Here is a 25,398-nt window from a genome sequence, read left to right on the forward strand (position 1 = left end):
GTTTGTGTTTTAATTTTTAAATAAACCACTTGGCCACATTATGACACTTCATCATGGAAGCATAATGAATGATATAGAGTTTTACTGCATATAGTTATTTATATATATATATCTTACGTATTTTACTAATGTGATTGGTCAAAATAATTATTTTATATTAAAAAAAATAATGCAACTAATTACAGTAGAGGAGTACAGAAAGAATATGTAAAAGTACGTTTATAAAAATAAAGTTACAAACCGATATATTTTGATGTACAACGTAAATTTATAAAATTATTTTTATTAGAAAATAAATAATGAAATCTTATTAAAATTTTATAAATTTAAAATTACTTTACAAGTATAACAGTTCCCATTGAGTAAACTATAAGCAGGAGAGTTTGCTGTATGGTAGGGCCTAGAGACATGTATTGTGCATAATCAGAGCGTTAAAGACAAAAGTGCCACAGTAATCAAATCAACCCATGCTTACATGATTAATTCGCATAATCTCACATGATTCCAGCATGTCTTGGAGCATTCATGTTTGGCACTTTTTATCTTTTCCTAATGGGTCCTTCGAATGAGACCGCTGGGCTCCTGCTGGGAGCTCTAGTTAGATTTAATTTTTTTTTTACATTATTTTTAAATATTTAAAAAAAATAAAAAATTTATAATAATATTAAACAATTTTTTCTTCATTACTAAGAAAAAGAAAAAAAAAAAAAGAGCAGCAGGTCCCAATGGGATTCATAACTTTATTATTCACTAATTTCATAAAACTATTCGCGCCACCGACATTACCATAAATAAATAGCGAGTAATATTACGTACAGTTATGGAGTAAGTAAGTATCGTGTAATTATTTTGAAAAGAGAGATTCATTATTAAAAAAAAAAAATTTCATATAGATTTTATATTTATTTACTTTTTTTTTAAAATAATTATATAACGTTTGTATACTCACAACTGCAACTATCATTCTTCATAAACAACACATTTGCATGTAAGCCTGTGCATAAAATGACCTAACCCGATCAATCTGTAAGGTCCGATAAGGACCCATCCGACTAAAGTCGGGTCCATCGATTCAAAGCAAATAAAGGATTTACTACCCCCAATATCGGTCGAAACCGATCACCCGAGGAAATCATTTTTAACAAGGAGCTCGATCTTTTACTCTTTCTTTTTCTCGTCGTTTACAAGGAGCTCGATCAGTTAAGTTAGGATGTGCTCGTCACCATCAACAAGATGCACAAGAATGTCCAAGCCAGTGAGATTCCAAGTATTCATTTCTTTTTTCGCAAACCCAGATCTGGAAAAGGGCAGGCATGCCGCATGAACACAGATCGATTATGCAAGGCAAGGCACATGTTTGGATGCAGTAAAAATCGTCTCTTAATCGGCCTCTGATTTTGGGCTATTTTGATTTCATCTTCTCCTTGATTCTCCTTGATTTTGGGCTATTTTGAACAAGGAGATGAAGAAATTTATTCGAAGGCCTCTTAATCTCGTACTTTATTCTTGTTGATTTGTAGAGGTGTCTTTTGGAGTGGGTCCGAGCATTCGGCATACACTTGCTAAATATGGATCAGTATGCGACGAAAACGATAAACTTGTTGACTCTGGACCACCTCTGGAAGTACCCGAAGTGGCTAACATTCGTCACGTTTGCAAGTATGACCGGATCCGACCCTTCCGGGCTGCACTTTAGCACCGGTGTTCATCTCTCTCTATCTCTCTCTGATTTCGTCGTGGGAAGGAAGCTAGCAGCAATCGATTCCCGCAATAAGTTGCAGATTGCGATGAACTTATCCAAAAACAAAATTTGCAGAATGTGGTGAGTAACACGGGAAAGGATTCCGTAAGCCTTTTTTTAGGAGAGCAAGAAGACGACACAGAGGTGAGCTTCAAATCCCTCTCTTTCACTATTTCTCTCTCTCTCTAGCCGGAACTGTGTGAAACGTGTTTCCCCCACCAACACACAATATATAATCATTTCATATTCTCAGGCCCTTTTTCATCTTCTTTATTGTTTCTTTGATTTTGAAACTATTCCCTTATGACCCATCTACCATTTGAACTGCATAAGGAAAAAAGGCTAGTCGCTGGTTCTTGTTCCTATTCCTGTACCATTCCTCCTTCTCCTCCTTTCTTGTAGTTGAAGCAGCACAGCAAGTACCTACTCAGTTTTTCTCGGATCTTAGTTGTAGCGTTCTCCGCCAGTTGGCTCGGCTTCGCGGCCGTCTCTGGCTACGGCTGTGTGTGCATCTGATGATGAAGATTTTGTATATGGCTAGCAGTAGAGCTGCGGTTCCAATCACCACCAAGCCAAGATACAAAGTGGGTAAGTTTGATTTTGCTGGAAGAAGTAGATGTGGCTGTGGAAAAAGACGCAAGTAGCAGATTAAAAGTAGAATCAGAGATTGGGTGCAACTCTGCAAATGAAGGTATCGAAAGCAGAGTAATGAACGGGTTCGACCCGATCCATAAGTTTTGGGTCGGATTGAGCCACATAAATGTGTCTTTTTCTTCGGGTCGGGTCGGATCGAGTCAAAATTTGTGTGGGTCGGGCCACTGTGCATGCCTATTTGCATGCATGCAACATGGGTGTGACTGTGGTCCATCTATTCAAACGTAGTGGGATAGAGATATTTGGGACAATAATAGATATTCCATGGTTCACATATTGTGTTTATACATGCAAGTATTTGAAGAAAAAACATGAGAAAAATGAGAGAAGTGAGTTTTTTTTTTTTTTTTTTTTTTAAAAACAAAGAAATTAAAAAAAAAATAGAGGGAATCATTATTAGAAATGAGAATAAAACCTCGTTGGTTATGAGAATTGATAAGATAATTTAGGTTTGTTTAGTAAGAATGGCAACACTACTCTTCATAACAAAAAAATCAACATATCGATCACATTTAATTAGGTGACGCATCTATATTAGAATAATACTAATTAGTCCCTCAAATATTTTATTTAAGATTACTCTTATTGTATTTATGTATTTTTTTAACACTTAAAAAAACACATAAAAATCAAATTGAACTAATTTTAGAGGGGCTAATTGAGGGGCTGAGTAGCTGCCCTGCATCTTATTTTAAAATTTTCTTTCAAGCAATATAATTTATATTGTAAAGGATAAAATTTAACAGGCCTATAGTATTTCTTAAGTCTAGCCCAATAGGAGGACTCGTCAAGAGTAAAGAATAAGAGGAGGAGGAAGATGAGACAAAGTGTTAAGGGAGTGGAAAGTATCAAGAGAGAAAATGGGTAATATGATATAAACAAGAATGTGATGAGACATAAAAGAATGAGGCAAGAGGTAAAAGTGATGGATACCAGAAGACAAACTTTCAAGATCTATTGTATAGTGGGGATGAGAGATCATAAAAGACTATACAACAAGTTTATTATAGTAGACCACTAGACCACCGCTAGTAGCTCCACACAACACTGATTAAGGTTCGAACTAGCTCAACGAGGCCGAAAATGAATCTCTCTCATTCCGTCATGTACCATTTTTAGAAGTTAACACATACTATATATAAATTTCGTGCGTATTCTTTAAGAAAATAAGATTAATGGTTTTTTTTAAAAAAAAAACATTATTATTATTATTTTTCTAAATGGCTTAAGCGAAATTTGCACGCGCCCCTCCCCAAGCAGGAGCTGCTACCAAACGAAACCAGGTGTTGGGTTAAGTTTTGATTACCGGAAGAGTTTAGGACCGTTAGAAACTGGGCTAAGTGGCTAGTACACCAACAGTCGAATACGCGACAAAAGCTCCAGCTTGTACGGTTCCCCAAAACACCATCCCACGTTAAACGTCACAATAATATATTCATTCCATAATGCTAAATTATATTAAATCATACTTTCCTCCGAACCCCTTCACATCTATAAAAAGTAAAAATAAACACCCAGTTGGAACTCAGGAATGTGAAAATCACGAAAGGAATCGCCCAGCCAAACATTATCAGATATAGACACTCACCTTCACTACCCACCGCCACCCATCTCTCTTTCTCTAGACATCTCTCCTCCGCCCAACATCATCATCTCTCCTCTTCTCTCGTCCTTTCTCTCTCTCTCTCTCTCTCTCTCTCTCTCTTCCTCTGTCGGACACACTTTCGTCCACTTGATTTGAAGATCAACCAGCAGCCCCTAAAAGGATACTGGTGCTTTTTGCAATCTTTCATCTCATTCATGGCTGTTTTAGCATATCTGGTGCTTTTTTTGGCCCTCACTGGTCATTCAAGTAAGCCCCCCACCTCCTTTTGTATTTTTTTTCTCCTTCTTCAACCTTAGATGTAAAGTTTTAGGATCAGTATGAGTAATGGTTCCTGGGATGGGTTCGCTTCCTCTTTTTTTGTTGCTTTTACCCTGTTTTTCGCTCTGTTTTTCCTCATGGAGCGAAATGGAGACAAGTTTTTTTCCCCCTTGGATCTCTAGGAGCGTGTTATTTCTTTTGTATTTCTAAATGACAAACATTTTTCTCTACACATATGGCCAAGATTTGAGCTGGAGATCAGTGTCTCTGTGTATATTATATATATATATATATTATCAATTTCTGGACCAGTTTTTCCAGATTCCGTTCTGGAAAGCTGTATTGTAAACTAACTGATCTTTTTTTTCTGTTCTTTTCTCTCTCTTATATACTGATGTGCACGTTCTCCTGTAGGTGCTACTTATTGCATGTGCAGAGATGGGATGAATCAACAAGACCTTCAAAAGGCGTTGGATTATGCTTGTGGAGCTGGAGCTGACTGTACTCCGATCCTTCAAAACGGTGGCTGTTATCAACCTAACACCGTAAAGAATCACTGCGACTGGGCTGTGAACAGCTATTTCCAAAAGAAGAGTCAAGCTCAAGGGAGCTGTGATTTCTCAGGCACTGCCACCACTTCTTTGACTGCCCCAAGTAAGTCTCCTCGTGCACCCCCCACACCCGCAATCCTTTGTTTGATGAAAATTTTTACAAATTCTGGATCCTCATTTCTTTTTTTGGGTGATTCACAGCTGGAGCGTCTTCTACCTGTGTTTTTCCTTCAAGTTCCAGGTATGGTTCTTAGTCCTTTACCTCCAGTCCAGAATCTATCTACTTTTTGTGTTGGATCATTTCCTCATGGGAGGATTACTTTTTAGCTATTTCCTATAAATGAAAATTTTTCGCATTGTTTGTGGCTGAAAAATCTGATTTAAAGCTTGGATTCCCTTACTTTCCTTTTCTTTTCCATGTAGGGGACCTCCTTCCCATTACCATTTTTTTCCTCCATTATTGTAGGTGTAGGCTCTTCGTACTGACAAACTCTGCTTTCAAGGAATCTGATACCCTGCTCTCTGTTCTGTGATTTTTTCTTTGTTAGAATATAATTAAAAAAAAAAACTTTCCTTAATATATTCTTCAAAGTTTTGAATTCGAATCCTACTGTTCCTTTTTATTGTGGCTGTTTACAATTACAGATATCTAGTTGGTTGTTCTGAACTGGGTTTTGCTTCTATAAGCAGTGGCTGCTAGTATTATGCTAATATTCTCGTTGCTCTCTTCTATGAATCAGCCAAGCAGGAACAAGCACTACAACGACGCCATCAACAACGACGCCATCAACAACTCCGACAACCACAAGTCCAACTACAAGCACGACGCCCACAACCACAACTCCCTCGACCACTACACCCACTACTACTACGACCACAGGCACCACCCCTCCCACGGTCTACGGCGCAGGAATCAGCCCCACAGGGAGTGGCACCACCAGCTACAATGACAGTGAAGCCGTGCCTCTCAACAGAGGCATTACCCTTTTCTTCTTCTCCCTTGCACTGACGTTCTGCTCAGTAGTGCTGGGGGGCTGGAGGTGAGAAAAAGAAGTGTCACGGGGGGGAGGTCATGATCTGTGGATTAGAAATGTCCACTACTGCAGGCGAGAGATGGATGATGAAGTGGGTCCTCTCCTATGTCAAAAGGGCTAGGGTATTTGATTCCTTTTTCTGCTGTTGAGGCTTGAGGGTAGAAGTGTAGAACCTGATCTTCTTCTTTTTGGTTTTGTCCCTTTTGTATCTAGAAAGTAGTAGTATTTTAAAAATAAAAATTATTGGAGCTTTATTTTACCCCCGGGGGGGCCTCTGGATCTACCTAGTTAGTTTCTCTCTAGCATGATGAATGTCTCTGCATGTTAATAATTAATTTGAGTAACGCAAGTTATCGTCTTTATTATTAAAAAATATTTTTAATTTTTCTTTTCAAATATTAGAGTTGCCCACTTAAGATTCCGTTTGTTTAACAAAATTTAAATTATCTCATTAATTGATCATTATAAAATTTTTAAATATTAATATAAAATATAATAAATAATTTAATTTTTTTAAATTTTAAAATAAAATTAATATTAAAAAATTATATTATAATAATATTTTGTTCATTATTATTTAGAACATCTCATCTGGACTGAAAATTCTATTTAAATTATATTTGATTTCAATATTTGATTCTTGAAATAAAAAAAATAAAATACATAAGAGAAGAAGTACAAGGAATATTTAGACTCCGTTTAGATGTTAAGTTAAATTTAAAATTAATTGAAATTTTTATAAATAATAATAAATTGAGATGATAAAATAAATTTTATAAGATTTACTTATGAGTAAAGGCGATGTTAAAATAAATTTATATATATTTTTATAAGAAATTAAAAAATATTATAGGTTTTACATGCCAACAGGTGTTAAGTAGAAAAAAAAAATTATGAATTTTATATATAAAAAAATTTTAAATTAAGATGAATTTAATAATTAAATATTTAAACGACAGAGACTCAGCTTAAAATTGAAGTTTCGAACTGCCGGAGGTTCACGTACGGCACACAAAATATTTGGCGATTGGCGTGTCGTTGGTTGTAGTAGGGTGGGGGCTGGAAAAGAGATCTGCCAACTGATGCCGTCCCATTCATTTTGATGTAAATATAGAGTTGTTAGACAAGCGTGAGGTCCATCCCATAATAATTGAGTCTTGACATTGCACGCCCATCCAACAAATCTTTGGATGCTTGAGAGCAACCTTTGACCACCAACGCATATGGTTGGTTACATTCTAAAAATCTATGAAAAAAATGTGCAAGAAAGTGTGAGATTTACGTGTAAAGATTAACAAAAAGTAAAAGTTTATAAATTAGTCCAGTAGATGTAATAGGTTATATTTTTTCTACAGTAAAAATAATTTTATAACCTAAGACAATACTTTAACAAAAGATATATTTGTGAACCAAAGAAATTCTAAATCCTAGCAAATAACAAATATTTAAAAAGAAGTGCTACAATCGTGAAGAGATTTCACAAAAATATATTTATAGACTAATATAATTTGATATCTAACGTATTGTTAACGATGTATTTCGTACACCTTTGAGCTGGGCTCTCAGTAGTCATGGTCTTTTACTTACAGGACTAGCAACAAGGAAAAGAGAATCGAGAAAAGTGGCCCTGGGATGACAACCTCCGATGCCTAAGTCAATAATGGCTTACTGAAAAGTAAAAGAAGTCAAAGTGAATACAAAATTTTAGCAGGGAGATTCGATTAGAGAGAAAGCTAATCCATTTACTTGAAGGTTGAAGGACCTTATATACCTAGCCTAGAGGGTCAGATGGTCATACCCTGTAGCCTGGACGAAAGAGAAATCCTCTCGGAACTCCCTCCGCCATACTCTCTTTAATGCGGTTTGGTCCTTCAGGATCATCCATTAATGTGATGTGATTATCTGGTGAACTCATTTAATGTGACGTGATTTTTTGGTGCTACTTCAAGTTCGGTCCCATCCTCTTGGCGTGTTTCCTTCTCCTTCCTCCAGCTTGGCTTTCTGTGCTTTCCTTGTAACGTCTCATCTTGACCTGGATAGTTGTACTCAATTTACATGGGTTACGGGTTCTTCCCAAACCGTCGAGAGGAGATGGGATTCTGCAGGTTTGGGTCGGGCTCTCTAGAATATGGGGAACCTGTCTGATGTTGGGTTCGGACTAACCCCTGGTGAAAATACCGTCCAAAACATATCATATGAATATCATGTCAGTTTATGAATTTACTTTTATAATATATATTTGTGTTTAAAATATTCCTCATGTTAAATTCTAATATGCTATGATATTTTAACATATGGAATTATGGTTATGATTGTAGCATTTCTCAACAACCATATATATGTATGTATGTATGTATGTATGTATGCATGCATGCATGTATGAATGAATGTATGTTATTTGAGGATAGCAAAACCTCCGCAACAGAGAAAGAAATAGACTAATTTCAGTCAACCTTTTCTGATTATCCAATTAACTCATTCTAACAAGAGGCTAAATCTATGGCATCAAACCAAGAAAATTCAGCACAGTTAAAAAGAACTCAACTAGTTAGGCTTACACCAATATGCACAAGCAACAACAATTCAACAATGATCAAATTGATGTTCAACAAACCCTAATACCTTTTCCATATTGAGCTATTTGCGAAAGCATTAATAACACATTATTTTGCAAATAATTTGGAAGAATATGAGAAAAAATAAAGGATTTATAGTTGGTTTGGTTATACAAAAACCAAATTATTTTATCTTATGTAATCATTACAGTTTTTTCAAACTTTCACACAAAATATAATAAATAATTTAATTTTTTTAAATCTCAAAACAAAAATTATATTAAAAAAATTATATTTTAACAATATTTTATTCAACTTTTATTTTTTATCTCATTTCATCTGTATAACCAAACGAGGCCTTAGAAGTTGAATAGTTACAAGTATTGAATTTAAGAGCCTATTTTGGATTACGACAGATAAGGGTGGGCAGTAGGACGTAGGGCCCCGCTACCCCACCCCGTCTGCATCTGGGGCATCCAGTAGAGGCTGGGGACGGAGGGGGCTCAACCCCGCTCCAATTTTCCCTTGCCCCACTTCATATATATATATATATATATAATATTATTTATATAAAAAAAACCCTAGGCTTAAAACGGCATCATTTTGTCATAAACAAAATGACAATGTTTTGTATAGGGGTTAAGAAACCGCCCTCCCCCGCAACCCCCGTTTCTTAAGACTCTGTCTTTCTCTGGGAGTCACTCTCTTGAACTCAACCTCTCATCTTCGTTGTCGTTGTCCGTTTGCTTTGTTGTGCCAAAGGTAAGAATTGAACATTACTGATTATTTTTCTCCTATTTAATTTTTGTTGAGTTTTGTATGAAGATTGGAGGAAAGATGGGATTGAATCGGAGGTGAAGGAAGGGATTGTGAATTGTGTACTGTGAATTGTGATTGTACATGTATTTGAATCTTGATTGTTGAATCATTGACTGTGTGTCAGACTCACTGGGTTTCCACCGATTCTTTGATGGAAGCTTTTGTAGGGTTTCGAATTGAGAAACCTAAATTAGTTTAGTGTCCAAATCCGAATCAATTGAAACCCTAAATTGATTTAAAGGTTTCAATGATTTAGGACTTTCAATCATTAAAATAAAGATGTCATTAGCCTTTCACTGAAAAAAAGAGAGAGAGAAATGCACAATGTCTTCCCTAAAAGGCCACCCTTGTCCATATTGTTCAGCTTGTTGATTTTATCCCATTTCAATTTTTGTTTCTCAAGTAAAAATTACAATATTAAAAACTGAAAGATTTTGCCTTGTCTATATTAAAATATTGTTCAATTTAATACAAAAAATTGAAAATCGCCCATAAAAGTTCTTGGCTTGTCTATGATTCTATATTGTTGCTATGTATCATGTGGGTTTCAACTTTCATGTTAGATGTATTGTGTTATTTAATTTTCTTATTTTTGATTGTGTTGAGGAATCAGGTATATCTTATCCAAGGGATTTAAGTGATAGCCCTTCTACCCCTACCAGTACCCCAACACCTAACCCATGCCCACGAGCCATACTCCTACCACTATGGAGAGTACATCTTGCCCCGCCCCCAAGCCCATACGGAGCAAGAAATTTGTTTCTATAATTTGGTTTCACTTTACCAAACTAGAGTGTGATAACCCTAATAACTCCCGAGCAAAGTGTAATTACTGTGAAAAAATATATGAACGTCATTACATGAAACATAGTATATCCCAGTTAAAGGTCCAATTAGAGGAACAATACAAGAATAGCCCAATATTAAAATCCTTACAGAAGAAAAATCAATCTAGACTAGAGATTGGACTAAATAAAATGACGGATGAGAGTAGTGGGGATTCAATGTTGAAGGGGTTTACGAAATATAATCCCAATGAGTGTAGAAGGAAGTTAGCTAGTATGATTATTATAGACGAGCTACATTTTCAGTTTGTAGAAGGGAGACGGTACCAGGAACTTGTCCATGAATTGGAATCTAGATTTAATATTCATTCTGGCCACACTGTGTCAAATGATATTAAAAAGATGTATAGAAAAGAGAGAGATTTGTTTAAAGGCCAATTGGCAGGTATGGTAGTTTGCTTCATTACCAATACTTGGACATCCATCCAAAATTATAATTACATGTTTTGGCTGTACATTTCATTAATTCTAATTGGACACTTTACAAAAATATACTTAAGTTTTATCAAACAATCTATTATAAGGGTGAAACGATTGGAAAGACCGTGGAGGCCGCAATAAAGGAGTGAGAGTTGGCACGGGTTTTGAAAATTTCGGTTAATAATGTCTCGTCTAATTATGTAACCTTGGGATATCTGAATACTTATTTTAGAGAAGCAAATAATACAGTTTTGAGTGGTAACTATTTGCATGTTAGATGTGTTGCACATATTTTGAATTTAATTGTGACTGATGGGTTGAAAGATGTTAATAATTCGGTTGCATGAGTCAGAATGGTTGTGAAAATTGTGAGATTTTCTTCTGCTAGATTTGAGAAATTCAAGGTTGCTGCAAAAAAATGCAGGTATAACATCTAAGAATAGTTTTTGGACTGATGTTCCTACAAGATGGAACTCAACTTTCTTGATATTAGAGATGACCCAAGAATATAGGGCAACCTTTCAATTATTGGATGATGAAGACATTCAATATATTAAATACTTTGATTAGCATGGAGGATTAGGAAAGCCAGGTTATGATGATTGAGATGTTGTTTCTATTTTTGTTGATTTTTAAGGCTTTTCTACGAGGTCATAGGGGTGCCACCCATACAGTGCGGGGTAGCATGGGCCTTGCTAGGCGGGGTGTGGGGTGGATTCCCAATCTGCCCCGCCTCATGTCCACTTTAAATATGGACTACATTCCACTAGATTTAAAAATTATTTCTAGGTCAAAAAAAAAAAAATTATTTCTAGGTCCAAAAGTGATCAAAAATATATTTTTAGATCTAAATTATTAATTTAAATTTTGTAACTATAATTTAAAAATTATGTAGTTTTTAAATTTGCTAGTACATATTTTGTGTAAGTTGTAGCTTTTAAACTATGCATTTTTTTAATTTGATAGTGCATAATTTGTGAACAAGTCTAACAAATTATAATATATATATACACAATTTGTAAAATATTAATATATTTATGTTTACACACACACACACACACATATATAATATATGCGCGTGGGTGGGGAGGACCTAGGGGGATTAGATGTTGGGCAGGGTGGGGTTGCCTGTCCTGCCATGTGAGGAAGGGGTAGTGGGGTGTGGGCCCCGCTGCCCACCCCTACGAGGTTATATTGAAATTATCTAGTTCTTTGTACTATATATCGCATGAGTTTTGTCAACAAATATGTTGGGTGAAAGAAGAATTGAACAAATTTGTCAACATTTTGAGTTCATAAGTATTAATTTCTAAATTAATTGCTGTAACAATACATGAGACGAGTTAGACAACGTCTACCTCCATTGTAGTATGACTTCATGTTAAATGACCTATCATTGCCAATTTGCCATTTGCCATAGCTCATAAGTTTGTTCAATTTGACAATTTGTAATTTGTATACCATTAGTTAATTTTTTGTTTTTATATAATTTCTTATATTGTACAATATGAATATGTGTAACTCAAGCCTCAAATATCAATGAGTTAATCATAATCTCACTATCTCATCTTGATCCCCATCTCATCATGGTTAGTCAGATTTTAGTTTTTAATTTTTTCATTTCTAATATATGTTTGTAATTTTAATTCTTGTTTCTTATTTATAATTCTAATTTGTTTTCCTATTAAATTGTTAATGTTGTTTCAGATTTTATGATCTTACATAGTCACACTCACATCCACAGCATGTAGCACTAATTACATATCTTTCCACCATTGACTTGTTGCCTAGGTTGCCCCAAATGTTACAATCAAATAGCTCTCTTAGGATATTGAAATTTGAATCAATTGTACTTGGATAATGTATTTAATAATTTGTAATATTGATGCAATATCCCTTGAAAGCAGTTATTTGTAATGTTGATACAATGTCCTTTAGACTCTTTTCTGTTTGTAATTTTGTAATAATTTCTTTATTTATTAATTTATTAGGTAATAGACTAGTAGTCTGTAATAAGATTTCATTAACTCATTTGCTCTAAATTTGTATAATGTAAATTATTTTTATTCATGTAAATTTAATTACATTTTTTTAATATTTTTTTTTTGTTAATGTCTGGGCCAAAAATGGCCTGTTTCAGCTGTTTCCAAAACAGCAGTTAGCAAGGCCCATTAGGAGGGTGGAAGGATGGACCCCCTCCCCAACACCCCGGTATCTGGGACGGGGTACCTCGCCCCCACACTCTGGGAGCAGGTGCTAGGGAGAAAATCCTTACCCCTACCCATGCAGGGGCGAAGGGCGAGAAGGGACCTATCCTACCTCGTAAGGTGTAAGTAGCACTTCTAATGGCAGGAGTCTTAAAAAATGTTTAAATTGTCTTAAATAAAAGTGTAAAAATTAATCGGGAAACCAGAAAATCAGACTAGATCAGCTCAAATTGGTTTGGGACTGATTCCCTTAGTTTCAAAATCGTAGTTTCAAAACCGGCTAGTACCGATCTGGCTCTGGTTCTATGCTTTTTAGGATGAGTAATGCTACTAATCATCCTAATTCTTATCATCCTCCCATCATCCTATGATGTGACATTAGATAATTAGAAATTATTTATTATATTTCACTTGTGAACCTATCATCCAATACGACATTATAGGATTATGAGAATTAAGATGATGAATAGTTTTTTCTTTTAGGACCAGACCGAACCGGTTCGTTATATTATATATTTTAAATTAATTTTTTAATATTATATATAATTTATATATAAAATTATATTATTATAATTTATATATAAAATAATATTATTATAATTTATAACATAAAATTTTAATCTTAAACGTGAAAATTTATTTAAAATATAAAAATATATATTAATAACATTTTATGACTTAATAAGTTCTCAATATATTCATTTTGATAAGTACATTAGTAAATTAGAAATATTATATAATGTATATTAATTACAATTTACATTTCATGACATAATACTAATAGTCTAATACTATATTACTATTAGTAATATATTTTAAGTCTATATATAAATTACTATATAAATCTCTATACGAATAACTATATATGAAATAATGATATAGTAATATTAATACTATCACTATCAATGATATAGTTTTAACAAATTAATATCACTACAATAAATACTAATATATAGTTATTCTAATCACTATAACAAATAATAATATATAGTTATTCTAATCACTATAACTAATACTAATTGTATACTAATACTATTAAAACTGAAAAACTAGACTGAAACCGGTAAAACAAAAGGTATTGATTTAGGAAAGTAACCAATATGTAATCGGTTTTTGAAAATGTAAAACCGATACATATTGGTTTGGTCCCAAATTTTATCTAAAACTTTACCAAACGAGACTGGTTACACCCATCGTATTAAAAACTTTTTAATAAAAAAATTAGGCTTTTAGGTGTTACTAAGGGTGTAACCGGTTAGGTTTTGTACAATTTTTAGAACCGAATCAGTTATACTGGTTTTGCATTTTCAAGAATTGATTCCGTATCGATTATCCTCATAAACTGGTACTTCTGGTTCTACTGGTTGTGGTTCAGTTCGATCCAGTTTTTCAGTCTTAGTATAACTATATTACTATAAGTTATAGTGATTTAATATAGTATTAGTATTACTATATATAAGTGATTTAATATAGTATAGTGATTAATATATATACTAATACTACAGTGATTTAATATAGTATTAGGATTAATATACATTAGTGTATTAATGTATACCAATTAATTAAAACGAAATGTAATTACTATACTGATATATATTAATATTACTAATGTATTATATATTTATCAAAAAGGATTTAAAGGAATATGTTGAGAATTTATTAAGCTTAAAAATGTAATTAATATATATTTTTTATATTAATAACATATGATCCAACAAATATTCATATTTAAAATTATAATTTTATGTTATAAATTATAATATAAAATTATTTCATATATAATTATATATAAAAATTATATTTATAATATCTTATATAATATTAAAAATTAATTATATATATAAACATGAACCAGTTTGGTTCGGTCCCGAAAGTCCTAAAACCAAAACTAAACCGATTCTATCCAGTTTGTAGAATTATGGAACCGGTTTCAGATTGAACCAGTCCGGGCTGATTTTTCAGTTTAAACTTTCATCTCTAGGTGTTACATATTAAAATACTTTTAATCTCAAATAAGCTAAAAAATATGTTTAAGGAAAGATATCATTTTGATATCTTTTCTCAAACGTATTTTTTGGATAATGCATAACGTAATTCAAATTTTAAAAAGATTGTTGATAGACAAAAATACTTATATAATTTTTAAATAATTACAACTTTTAAACTTTTAAGAATCCAATCATAATTTTTAAAAATTCAAATAATCGTAATATATTTTCCACAATATGCACTAAGTCATAATTTTACCTCTCCTTTTACTGGATTTTTTTATAATAACAAATTTTACGAAACTAAACTTATAAATTAGTATAACTTTATATTATATATTTATTTATGATGTGATATATCGTATCAAATTAAATTAATTTATCAATTTCAAAAAAGAATTTTGAGCATGTAATCTACTCCTAATCATGTGTGCCAACTACCACGTGTAGTGTCATGCTAAAATAACTGTTCATGATTAGTTAACAACAGTGTCTTAAATTTTATACCATATTAGCCAGTATTGTCGAAATATTTCATTTTCATAATTTAGCTAGTACAGAAAAATGATTATTTCATATCATCACAAATATCGACCGTATCAGTTGATATTTAGGCTTTTACATTTTTTTTATTTATTTAAATTACAAGCTCATTTTTTTACTTCCGATTCAAATTAGACTATTTATAATTTATATATGTATTTATATATAATTTATTCATATATAAACTATTATTTTATAATATAATTTATATATATAATTTATTCATATATCAATTATTCTGAAATAATATACAAAATAATATCGATATTAAAATATTTCGTTTAAGGATTCGATACAATATTTAAAACTTTGGTTGACAGTTGACACAACATTCATTTCCTATGCTGCACTACATCATAGCTCATTCTGTTGCTCCCTTTTAAAAGGACGGACCAAATTTTATGATTCATTGAGTGCTTCTACATAGTAGCCCTAGTGGTGGCCCCCCTTGGCACGTATAGCATGAATGGTGTTGAGGTGGATAAGTAAAGAAAAAATAAAAGAAAACGAGAAAAAAGTAAAACGGAACTTTTTTATGATTTCTTGCATTTCTCCCAACTATTCTTTCGTCATTATGATGAAAATAAATAAAAATAATAAAAATAATATTTGTAATAGTAAATATACAAGTGTTACGTTATTAGTTTTTAAAAAATAAATAAATACGAGATATATATAATTTTTTTTAAAAAAAATTTACTTTTTTTCAAAATAATTATATAGTGTTTATTCATTTTATGACTATACGTAATATTATTCTAAAAATAAAAACTTCACCTACACTAATGCGTGTAAGTAATTTGTAAACATATTTTTTTCTTTATAATCCGAGATTACCTTTTTTGTATTTTGAGATTGTTGGGATAACAAGATGTTTAAAATAAAAGTTAACAGTTAGATAAAATATTATTAAAATATTATTTTTTAATATTAGTATTATTTTAAAATTTAAAAAAGTTAAATTATTTATTATATTTTATATAAAAATTTAAAAAAATTATAATTATATGATAAGATAGATTGAAAGTATTTTTTCTAAAATAACGTTTTATCTTCATTTATAGGTGTAATTAGTGATTTTTAACTAAAGTGATGGCATCCCGGGTGAGAATGCGACCGACGCTCGTGGGTGAGAATGGTCGGAAAACACACCCAGGATAGTAAGAAAACTGAAAATACACGAGATTCGGAGATTGTGCCTTTAAAGGAGGGTAAATTGGACATTACATAAGGTGTGCTATTTCGTGTTAGTGTCGGGAGTACTAGTATTTTTCTTTTTCATTGTCCACGCCGAGGGCAACCGGAAACAAACTGAGGGGTTCCTATTTGAGATAGAGTGCAAAAGCGGCCATGGATTCGCAGCAGCAGCAGCAGAGAGCCGGAAGTCCACAGCCTCCGCCTCAGACACCTCCAGCTAGGCCTCAAGGCGGCGGTAGCGGAGATTTCTCAGCGATTCTCACAGTCCTCTTCTCCTTCGTAGCCATCTTCGTCATGGTATACAACTCTCAAAAGTTCTACTGCCATTTCGTTCTTCAATTTATATCTCATTTATTGTTGTACCCACTTTTTTTTTTCTTTTTAAAATTCTTGATCTTTTAATATTGTTTTAGCATCTAATCCATCACCCTTTTGGTTTTTTGTCTGACTTCATTTCGCCGTGTTCTCGTTTTCTCTAGGATTCTCGCAACTTGATTCAATATATTTTTTTTTTGTCTCAGTAATGCATCATTACTTCATTATCTTAGTCTATAGGCCGTATTTTCAGTTTGAAAGATGGTGATTTGCATTTTTTTGGCAAAACACCGGTTGTTGAGAGTATCAGGAAAATTGAGATGCGAAAACGAGGGAGAGACGAAAAATCAAGGGAGAGAAGACGGAAGAAAGCAAGAGATTGACATGGTTTGGCGTAGCGACCATTGTTCCCGAAGCACAAAGCTTAAGCGGTTCTATTTTACTCATTTAGTTACATTGGGGCTGATATAATACGTGGAGTATATTAACATATTGCATATTTTCTTAATAATTCCTCACTTGTTGCATAGAAAGGTAATATTCTTCCGAACATACGGAGCAACTTGAACTCGGATTGAGTTTGTTAGTGACTTGTGAAATAGTTTGCAAAGAGTATATCCGTATAGACAGAGCACAAATCAAAGCTGGCGGGTTGGCGAGACCAGTCCAAACCAAATTGGATCACTTCACGTGTGACGGCATGTGTGGCACAGGAGACTGAATGCAACAAACTCTAGATGGCGAGTGAGGATGCATCCCTCTACACTAATGTCAGTGGATTAATAATTCACTGATTGGTATACTCTAAGCCAATTTTTTGGCATTAGTTGTTGGAGTAAAGGTTGTTGGGCAGTTGGAGGCAATAAGGATGCGTCTTATGGTTTGTAAGACTCTGAAAGGCCTGTGGGAGCTTGTTTTGTGCTTGAGATTTCGTTAAAAAGTAGACAGATCACTTTGAGGTTGATGGTGCCATCAGCGATAGAAAAAAAGATTAAAATCTTAAAATAGGTGCAAGTACCGGTTGATTGCGAGCAAGGAATATTATAAAATGGTGTCAGTACAGCTTTGGTATTATGCTAGGGAATAGAGAAAAAAGAAGAGGAAGGAAAACAAGAGAGCCAATAATTATCTTGTTTTTCCAAATGAGTGTGTCTGGTTGCACAGAATGCAAACCTCATAATATATGCTCAGTTGTGATCCACTTTCATGATGCATGAGGCCCTAGCAACTGTCTTTTTTATTCACTTTATACAACTTATAACTTACTCATTCAAGGGCTTGTATAGAGAATACAGTGGGAATTATGGTATGTTATACAAAACAACTATAGGTCACAATATTTTATAAAATTGCAATAATCCACAGTATTATTAATACCTCGTTTCATGGTATTCTTGGACAAAATGGGGAAGTGCAAAAGGAGAAAGGAAGTTCTGGAGTAGGGGAGGCAGTGACAGGTGAGATTTTTGGAATTGTGACACTGAGTTGGGGATGATTCACAGGGTTGGGGGGTAGGGTCATGGTGAGGGGCTGGCCAGCTGGCTCTACAACGTGAGGGGGAGGGGGTGGCTTTGGGGCCTGGCATTTGTGGGCTGATGGGCTGGTGCTACGGAGCTGGATGGATGTTGTGGTTGATGCTGGGTTTGCCTGCCAGGGGGAGGGGGAGAGGGGCGGAACTGAGTTCTTTATCTCACTATTTTCCCTACAGTGGTAATCATTACTTTATTGGCATAGAAACAATTTCTTTCAACAGTTTTTATGCCCACATTAAGCTCAGGAAAATACTGATTTGCTTTTTTGTCAAAGCAAATACAACCTTATAGTTTAATTAAGCTTTAATTCTTATCAAGGACATCTGCTTTTTTATTCTTTCCTTTTACAATATAATATTGGTTTCTCTACCCCTTTTTCCATGGCAAGTCCATGGGGAAGTACGTAATTGCTTTGTGTTGTGATTGCTAATCCATCTCGACATCTTCCATCCTAAAGTACTTCAATTGTGTTTCAGGATCTGTAAATTTACTCAAAATTCCTCAAATCTTTATTGCAAAATGTGGTCTTGTGGTACCCCATATGATAAGGATAATGATAGGTGATGTATGAGATTCCACATTGCTTAGGAAAGAGAAACTCTTGCTCTTTATAAGGTTTCAATGAGACTCCATTTGTATCATTGACTAGTCTTTTTGGAGTATAAGTTATGTGGTTTGGGCTTTCCATTAGGATGTTACAAATGGTATCAGAGCCTATTCCAACCAGAAATGTGGGATTTGACCCGTGCCATCTACAACGGACAGACCCGACTAGGACGTCGGGAATTTAAGGGGGGAGGGGAGATTATGATACCCCATATGATAAAGATATGGTAGATGGTGTATAAGATCCCTGTATGCTCGGGTATGAGAAGTTCTTGCTCTTTAGAATGTTTCAATGGGACTCTAATTGTATCATTGACTAGTCTTTTTGGAGTATAGGTCATATGGTTTGGGTCTTTCATTGGGACGTTACAGGTCTTTGGATATCTGAGATTATCTCCAGTGCTTGTTTGCCTATTTGGTGGTGGTGGTGTTGGTAGTATGCCGTGTGGACTTGCATTGTTACAACAGGGGTTCAACATTCATTAATATTCTCCATTAGAAAGGTCATTTCAAAGTAGTATCACTGTGATTAGTTTATGGCATATGGGAAAAATGCCTCAACATTGTTTGATTTAACCATAAATTGAAATATATGTGGTTCTGCTGATCAAAAAAGGAATATGTGTGGTTCTAACAACTATCTCCATTTTATTATTAGCTTTTTTGAATGCAAAAGGAATGATTGTCATGTTGCCATATAACCATTTGGGATTGTAGAACTATCTCTGTTATTCTATCTGTTTTTGTGTTGCCTGAAACTTTTACTTGGTTATTGGCAATTTGGCAGGGACACATCTGGCAATATTTTTTTGGTGGGATGATTATGTATTTTTCTTATAAAGTGCAAGTTTGGTTAAAGTTTTTGAACTAAGTTGAATTTCTTACAATGGAGTAAGTTTTTAAGCAGTTTTCATTTTATCTGAGTTCAAAAATATTTGGTGTGAGTTATGGAATTTACAGATAGGAATTCCGTCATCATCAACTCTTAAGAATAGCTTGGCCGTTTTGCACCAAGTCCCAGAAGGCCATGTTGGGGTATACTGGCGAGGAGGTGCCCTTCTAAAGACGATTACAGATCCAGGTTTCAATATGGTCCTCAGTTTATGATTTGCATTTTTCTTAGAACTTGTGGAATGCTGCTTGTACTTAAATTTGAATTTTCAGGTTTTCATCTAAAGATGCCTTTGATAACCCACTATGAGCCTGTTCAAGTAACCCTTCAGACGGATCAGGTAAGTTTTGATATGTGAATATTGACATTCATTATGCCAGGCTAATGATTAATTCCATAAAATATGTAAACTGCAGGTGAGGGATATTCCTTGTGGTACTAAAGGTGGTGTCATGATCAACTTTGAAAAGATAGAGGTAGAGCTATGAGATAGTGCTTTTTGTTACGTTTTGTAAGCTGTCTAATGTTTGGCATTCTGAGCTTATATGTATTGATTAGAATGCCATTATCAGGTTGTTAACCGGCTGCATAAGGATTTTGTTTATGAAACACTGCTGAACTATGGAGTGCAGTATGACAACACATGGATATATGACAAGATTCATCATGAGATCAATCAGTTCTGTAGTTCTCATTCTCTTCAGCAAGTCTATATAGATGTGTTTGATCAAGTAAGTACAGATGCTAGATAAAACATGTTTTTTAATGCCATTGATGACAATATTTTCGGAACTTCTAATGTGACTTTTCTTTTTTAGTAAGTAAAAACTTCCAATGAAACCTAACGGTATATGTAGTCTTTATTGTACTCCATATGTAGGTGTTGAGCTGCCAGCATTATTAAGAGGCTCTGCATACTTGTCCTCCTTTTTATAGTTGTATGATGTCATGGTATCTTGTGCTCGTGTTATACAATATTTGTGGAGTTATTGTTTCCTTGGTGGTTATTTATTTGAGGTCGTATTTATGAAGCATTGAACTCTTGCAGATTGATGAAAAGATGAAAGATTCTCTCCAGGGTGACTGCACACGCTATGCTCCAGGTATTGAAATTATCAGTGTGCGCGTTACAAAGCCAACCATCCCGGAGAGTATTAGACGTAATTTTGAACAGATGGAAGAGGAACGCACTAAGGTACTTTCATTTTCCTTAATACAGGAGAACTCCTTTACTTTCTTCTATTTTCCCGTGTTGGTCAAAATGGAGGTAAATAAGGTAGATGGTAAAGATTAAGGCCTATCTTAAGCCAGAGTCTAATTCAGTTTATATGTAATTATTTCTTCATTCTTAATCTGCACATTCAGATAGAAATTAAATGCATTTTTACCAGATCTTTTTTTGGATAAGTAAACGGTAGTATTAATGATAAAGGACAGAGTCCAAGTACACAAGAAGGTATACAGGTGGAGCATCTATCTAGTTCGATACATTAGAAACAAGAAAATCATGAAAACTTAGGCCATTAAAGTCTATTGCTATGGCCCAAAGGCATAAAGTACGGAAAAATAAAGACCGAAGCTCCTCTAAAGACCGCTCCTTATCTTCAAACGTCCGATCATTACATTCACGCCATAAGCACCACATGATGCAGATGGGGACCATCTTCCACACTGCTTTGATTTGAGGGACCCCACCCGGAATTGCCCAGCTGGCCAGAAGCTCAACTACTGAAGCCGGCATTACCCAGTTTAACTCTAAGCGACTGAACACTTCGCTCCACAATGCTCTAGCTATCTCACAATGTAGCAAGAGATGATCCACTTATTCACCCTCTTTTTTGCACAGACAGCACCAATCTGAGATAATTATTCGACGCTTACGCAGATTATCTGTTGTCAATATCTTCCCTAGAGCCGCTGTCCATGTGAAGAAGAGTGCTTTGGGGGGTGCCTTATTTCTCCACAGGCTTCTCCAAGGGAATTGGGATTCCGGTTGACATGTAAGAGATTTATAAAAAGAGCAGACCAAGAAAATACCTTTACCTGTCGGTATCCACCACAACTTATCTGCACACGAAACCTGTAGTCTCGCTGAATATACACGGCTGAAAAAAGCCTCAAAACAGTTCATTTCCCAATCTTGGGCAGCTCTATTAAAAGTGACATCCCATTGGACTTGGTCCCCTGAAAGAACCATAAGGTCTGCCACTGAAGCATCTTGGTCACAGGCCACTAGAAAGACAGATGGAAATGCATCTTTTAAGGCCTCCTCCCCACACCATATGTCCCTCCAAAATTTTACACGAGTACCCTCCCCCGCCACAAGTTTAGTGTGTCGAACAAATACCTCCCACCCTCTTCTTATGTGCTTCCAAACCCCCACGCCGTATGTACCATTCCCCTCTCTAGTACACCATCCGCCCCACAAGCTACCATGTTTGTAGTCCACGACCAATTTCCAAAGTGCTTCCGGTTTCACATTATATCTCCAAAGCCACTTCCCCAGAAGGGCCCGATTAAACGTTCTCAAATTCTTAATCCCCAACCCACCTGACTGAATTGCCCTGCATACCTTTGCCCAGCTGACTAGATGAAATTTTTGTTCCTTCCCCAACCCACTCCATAAGAAGTCTCGATATAGTTTTTCGATCCGGGCCGCCACACTTGCTGGAATTGGAAAAAGAGACAAGAAATAGGTTGGTAAGTTAGAAAGGGTACTCTTTATTAGTGTCACCCGGCCTCCTTTAGACAGGTACAATCTCTTTATGATCAAATTATGAAACATTGAAGTCACCCTTTGAACAAGTTAGCTTTGGTCCTACTGGCATTCAATATTACAAGCTTTATTTCTTATACCCAAATATTGAACATACATGCCTTTGTACCCAAGCCAAATCATCTATTCACATACTGGGTAATTTAGTATATAACAAGTCTTCATAGTTCATAGAGTGCGTTATTCTATCTTTATGTTCATGTTACTTTGTTAGGTCTTAATTGCTATTGAGAGGCAGAGAGTAGTTGAGAAAGAGGCAGAGACAAGTAAGAAAATGGCTATCAGTGAAGCTGAGAAGAATGCAAACGTTAGCAAGATTGTTATGGAACAGAAGTTGATGGAAAAGGACAGTGCCAGGAGGCAGCAAGAAATTGATAACCAAATGTACATGGCTCGGGAAAGGAGTCTGGCAGATGCAGATTTCTACCGGTAAGTTTTTAATTTGCTCTCTCGTTGAGAGAGGATATGATCATTATTTTGTAGAAATTATAATGGTATTGCTTCCCCACATCTTTAGTGTGATGAAGGAAGCTGAAGCAAACAAGTTGAAGCTTACTCCACAATTTCTGGAGCTTAAATTCATCGAGGCCATAGCTGATAATACAAAAATCTTCTTTGGGGAAAAGGTCTAGTCTCTCATTCTCTCCGTGTGTGCAAGTGTGTGCGTGCGTGCGTGCGTATGCACTGGTGTGCACAATCTTTACCTAGTAAATCTTCCATGCAGGTACCTAATATGGTTTTGGATCAGAGGCTACTCGGGAACTTCCTGCAACAGGTATCTAGAAATGTGTCAAGGGAGATGTCCAACAACGGGTAGTCAGAAGGTAAGTTTTGATTGATCATGAGTCCTGTAAACATGATTGTAATAAGATCGGTGGTCACAAACAGGTTACATAGTAAGGAAAGGAAACGGAAAACATAGGTTGATATTTTTGTATAGAAGTTGTTTCAGGTAAAATTCCTTTTGGGTGATCTCTTAATTTCTAGGTATTATATGTTCTCTGGTTGATCTTCAATCTTTTGGCTCCAGATACTATTGGCAACTAGCTTGTATTCAGTGAATTCAACGTGCGTTGACACGCTTCGGATTCCTGTGTTCGCATACTTCATAAAACTTCTATATTATCGAACAAGGGGAAGTTCACTCAGAAACACTTTATCATTTCCAAAATAATGTAGCCATACTATCCATTATTTAGCAACAATATAGGTAAGTATGTTAACCGTAGCTTTTTTTTTTTTTTTTAAATATCTTAATTGCAAAAGATTATATAAAAGTAATTTTAAAAATTAATGCGAATTAATTTGTTGGATTGTAAAATTATTTTTATTTAAAATAAATAAATCATATAAAATCAAGGTTGGATTACTTCTTGAAACTTTCTACCATTAGCTTGCGGCATCTCTTTTGACTTTATCACCATCCTAAAAAATTCTGCAATCGTGATGGCCGTTGGCCATGAGTGATACCCCGTAACTTACTCTTTTGGATATGATAAGCTTATCTCCTGTCACTCATTTATCATTTTATAATGTATTTAAAATTTTTATTTTTTTAACATCTTTAATAATGAAGAGAAATGTTGAGATCTTCTCTGCGAAAAGTGAAGGCAATGAAAATGAGCAGGACTGATCATTTAGGATGGTTTTTTTTTTTTTTTTTTTTCTTGACCTAGTCCAGAATCCACGTGACGCGGTCTCTTCAATTTATTTCATTTCATTATTATAAATTTTTTAAATTTTTCTATATTTTTTTAAATTTTTATATAAAATATAATAAAAAATTTAATTTTTTCAAATTTTAACACACTCATAATATTTAAAATTAATATTTTAATAATTTTTTATTCAACTAAGCTCAGTTCAACTTAACATTCAAACACAATTTAAAATTGGTTGTATCTGGTTTGAAATTTGTATGACTAAAACCGGTTGTATCCTTTTTGGGTACCTGGTTTTAATTCGATGATTTTTTTGTTGAATTTATATTTTATATGGTAATTTAATAAAATTGCAGCAAATAAAACTATTTGGAGTGCTACTTAAAATTATTAGGTCTGGTTTGATTGCATAGATGAGTTGAGATGAGATTAAATATTTTGAATAGTAATAAATAAAATATTATTATAATATAATTTTTTAATATTAATTTTGTATTGAGATTTAAAAAAATTAAATTATTTATTATATTTTTTATGGAGATTTAAAAAATTTGTAATGATGAGATAAGATGATATTTTTAATTTTAGTTAACCAATCTGGACCTTAAGAAATATCACAAGTTTCATGTGATATTTATCAGGTGAAGTGATACTTTGACTATAAAGACCCAAATGGAGTAGTGAAGGAGATATGACACCAAGTATTGAAGAAGCTCTTCCTGATTAAACTAATGATGATCAATCATGATAATGGTTTATAATTTTGTATGTTGTAATGTAATGTATAAAAATTAAATAATATAATATATAGTGAATTGCATTATGTATTGCATGCATTTTATATGATAAATATTGAATTTTTTTTTTTAGATACATTTAGTTAAAAAGATAATTAGTTGTTTTATATATATAAAAAAATATGTTTTTCACAATTTTTTCTTAAAAAAATTGTTAAAGAATATAGGTTTTTAGATAAATAAAAAATGCTTTTCAGCATTATATTTTTCTTGAAAAAGATTCAATAATATAGACTTCGTGCAAAAAAAAAAAAAAAAAAATCGCCCGGAAAATTTCTAGGCTGTAAAAATTTAGATTCATCTAGATTTCGACTTGAATTATACTCTGGATATACCTGTTCCAGATTTAAAACTCGGATTTTGGGCGGATACACTCGAATAGCCGGTCGGAACTCGATAAA

The 25,398-nt window shown here is 34.0% G+C and overlaps 2 protein-coding genes across 2 annotated transcripts; both read left to right on the plus strand.

Annotated features, from left to right (window-relative positions):
- The first annotated feature begins 3,894 nt into the window (after positions 1-3,894).
- On the plus strand, positions 3,895-6,103 carry LOC122313111 (PLASMODESMATA CALLOSE-BINDING PROTEIN 3-like). Its single transcript, XM_043127847.1, has 4 exons — positions 3,895-4,247; positions 4,674-4,913; positions 5,012-5,051; positions 5,551-6,103. Exons 1-4 carry the CDS (start codon positions 4,196-4,198, stop codon positions 5,852-5,854), a joined length of 636 nt encoding a protein of 211 aa, XP_042983781.1. The 5' UTR covers positions 3,895-4,195; the 3' UTR covers positions 5,855-6,103.
- A 10,386-nt stretch (positions 6,104-16,489) lies between these two features.
- LOC122313112 (erlin-1) lies at positions 16,490-23,629 on the plus strand. Its single transcript, XM_043127848.1, has 9 exons — positions 16,490-16,715; positions 19,832-19,952; positions 20,036-20,103; positions 20,180-20,239; positions 20,336-20,494; positions 20,812-20,958; positions 22,754-22,968; positions 23,057-23,165; positions 23,264-23,629. Exons 1-9 carry the CDS (start codon positions 16,572-16,574, stop codon positions 23,354-23,356), a joined length of 1,116 nt encoding a protein of 371 aa, XP_042983782.1. The 5' UTR covers positions 16,490-16,571; the 3' UTR covers positions 23,357-23,629.
- The last annotated feature ends 1,769 nt before the right edge of the window (positions 23,630-25,398 follow it).

This window comes from Carya illinoinensis, chromosome 6 (assembly GCF_018687715.1).
Source record: "Carya illinoinensis cultivar Pawnee chromosome 6, C.illinoinensisPawnee_v1, whole genome shotgun sequence".
Lineage (NCBI taxonomy): Eukaryota > Viridiplantae > Streptophyta > Magnoliopsida > Fagales > Juglandaceae > Carya > Carya illinoinensis.